This window comes from Cebus imitator, unplaced genomic scaffold (assembly GCF_001604975.1).
Source record: "Cebus imitator isolate Cc_AM_T3 unplaced genomic scaffold, Cebus_imitator-1.0 Scaffold91, whole genome shotgun sequence".
NCBI lineage: Eukaryota > Metazoa > Chordata > Mammalia > Primates > Cebidae > Cebus > Cebus imitator.
This window is the reverse complement of record NW_016107406.1, coordinates 68,369-71,026: the sequence shown is the minus strand read 5'-3', so window position 1 is coordinate 71,026 and position 2,658 is coordinate 68,369. Positions and strand designations below refer to the sequence as shown.

Genomic DNA, 2,658 nt, shown 5'->3' with positions numbered 1-2,658 from the left:
TCTCCCTCCTTAGTTATACTTAGCTCTGGACATCAGAGAGAAAGGCATGTGCCAGCCCAAATCACTGCACGCCCCCAGGCATGGCCAAGCTGCTATGGCACAGAAAGGCATCGCTCAGCCTCTTCAAATGTTGGTATGAGCCACTTCCAACATGGGCTGTTTTCTGTTCCATTTCTGTTTTTTTAAAACACAGATGGGGTCTTGCTATGTTGCCCAACTGGTCTCAAACTCCTGGGCTCAAGTGATCATCCCACCTCAGCCTCCCAAAATGCTAGGATTAGAGGCATCGCCACCACACCTAGATGAACAGAGGCTGTTGGACCTTCCTTCCTGACAGTCTGTGAGATTTTATTTCCATGCCTCCTTCTGTTCCTCCTTGAGGGAGGAACCTTGTCTGGTTTACCAATGTATTTGTAATGTCCGGCAGTGTCTACAACACCCTGTGTGTGGCAGCTGTTTAATAGTTCCTTGTTATTGGTTGGGAACAGAAAGAAAATAATTCTTTGTTGAATGAATGAATAAATAAATAATCTAAGTTCATGTCCTAAAAATATGGACATCAAAAAAGAGGGCTGGGCATAGTGGCTGTAATCTCAGCACTTTGGGAGGCCGAGGCGGGTGGATCACCTGAGGTTAGGTGTTCAAGACCAGCCCAGCCAACATGAAGAAATTCTGTCTCTACTAAAAAAATACAAAAATTAGCCAGGTGTGATGGTGCATGCCTGTAATCCCAGCTACTTGGGAGGCTGAGGCAAGAGAATCTCTTGAACCCAGGAAGCAGAGGCTACCGTGAGCCAGGATCACACCACTGCACTCCTGCCTGGGTGACAGAGCAAGGCTCCATCTCAAAAAAAAAAAAGAAAGAAAGAAGAAAAGAGGAACACACATTCCCAGAGGGCTATCTTATAACATCAAATACATTTTATTTTATTAAATAAAATCAAGTTTATTCAAGGAATGATCAGGAGTTTTCATCACCTTTCTCCCTACCTCTTCTCTCTTCCCTCCACCAGATCTAGCATTTAAGGGTACAGTGGGAGAGGGAGACAGGAAGGACATCAGGTCCTGGAGGCTGGACTTTAAGTGCTCCACGCGGTAGCCCCCCATAGTGCACAATGGGAGAGGGAGGCAGTTCCTATGTCCCCAAGGCGGCACCCCAGTCACAGGCCTGCCTCCCAAGGCTCTGTTCACCCTTTACAAGCCAGCCACTTGTAGAAAAGTGGGGCACTGTGTTCCATCCAATCTGCAGGCAATTGGCGCAAAGAGGGGTGTGTGGCTCAGCTTGGCAGCCTAGAGCTCAGAACGAGGACAGATCCTGAAACAGGAGTTGAAAGGCCAGAACTGGTACCTTTGGGATCTCACAAAAACGGAAACAGCCGCTTTTTCACGATATAGAGGACCGTAGCAAGAAACAAGGCCAGAGCAAGGAAGATGAGAAGTTTGTCTGTCAGCTCCCGGCGATTGTATTTTGTGATAAGCTTCCGACCTAGCTGGATGGTCCCCGACATGGACTTAAATTCTTCATTTGCATCCAGGATCGTTCGTGAAGAAGTGACTGGAACAAAAGAGGGAGGGGGTCCGACTCAGAGACTGCAGCTTGAGATACAAAGACCTCACTCTGCTGGCTGGGGTGCTGATAAAAACAAGCATTCTCAATCGAGTTCCTCTGAGCTGGAATCAAAGCATGCGGAGACCAGTCGAGATGCTGACAAGGAACGGCTCATCCTCAGGTCCCATCGGCTCTAGAGAGTGAGGCGGTTTGTTTGGGAGTCCTGAACATGAACGTCACTAGGGAGAAGGGCAGAAGAGGCTTGCTTACCTGGCCACCCGCTCAGCTCTCTGAACCAGACAGACGCTGCTCAGGAGAACCACCAGCCACAAAACCAACCCAGGGATCGTGGGCGGGCACTGTGAGGTCTGTGTTGGGGCAACAGCTGAAGACACCAGAACCTTCCACCTGTGAGGTGCGCCCTCCAGGACATCTGCTGACCAGACCGGCTCTTTGCAGGATCTCAAAAGAGCAAGGGTGCACTGGACTCTGCCACAAGCCCTCACACATACCAGTCCCTCAGGCCAGGGACACTGGCTGTAGCTTTAACAAGGTGACACCCAAGAAGAGGCCCACGTCCCTTAAGGGATCATTGTGCCTAGAGTCAGATGTATTTCTGAGCATGGGTATTTGGGCCTGATGTTGAGGGTAGGTGTACCTGGCAAGGTTCTCCCTTAAAACATAGTGAGGCATCATCAGAACAGCCATCGAATCAAATACGTTAAGTGAAAAGGGAAAGCCTGTGGAGTGTATCCATTTAGGTAAGAAACAGGGAGATAAATATTTCATTTGCTTAAGTTACAGAAGCTTGGATGATCACAGGATACTTTTTTAACAGTGGTTGCCTCTGGGAAGTGGACCAGAGTGCTGGCAGGTGGGGTCAGCTTTTGTGTCCCTCTTGTACTGTCCAGAGCTGTGCTGGCCAATACGGCAGCCCCTAGACATGCGAGGCTCTTGTGCATATAAAACATGACAAATGCAAATGGATATGTCAGTGAGTGTCAAATCCACACAACGTTTCTTTCTTTTTTTTTTTTTTTTTTTGAGACAGAGTTTTGCTCTTGTTGCCCAGGCTGAAGTGCAATGGCATGATCTTGGTTCATCGCAAC

At 48.5% G+C, this 2,658-nt stretch overlaps 1 protein-coding gene across 2 annotated transcripts in view; it reads right to left on the bottom strand.

The window, feature by feature from the left end:
• Positions 1-899: 899 nt before the first annotated feature.
• Positions 900-2,658, bottom strand: part of BNIP1 (BCL2 interacting protein 1) — a 19,076-nt gene continuing 17,317 nt past the window's right edge. For both annotated transcript variants that reach the window (XM_017535091.2, XM_017535092.2), the window contains one exon: positions 900-1,555. In XM_017535091.2, coding sequence (XP_017390580.1) covers positions 1,359-1,555 — 197 coding nt within the window. In that variant the 3' untranslated portion in view covers positions 900-1,358. The remainder of the gene's footprint in view (positions 1,556-2,658) is intronic.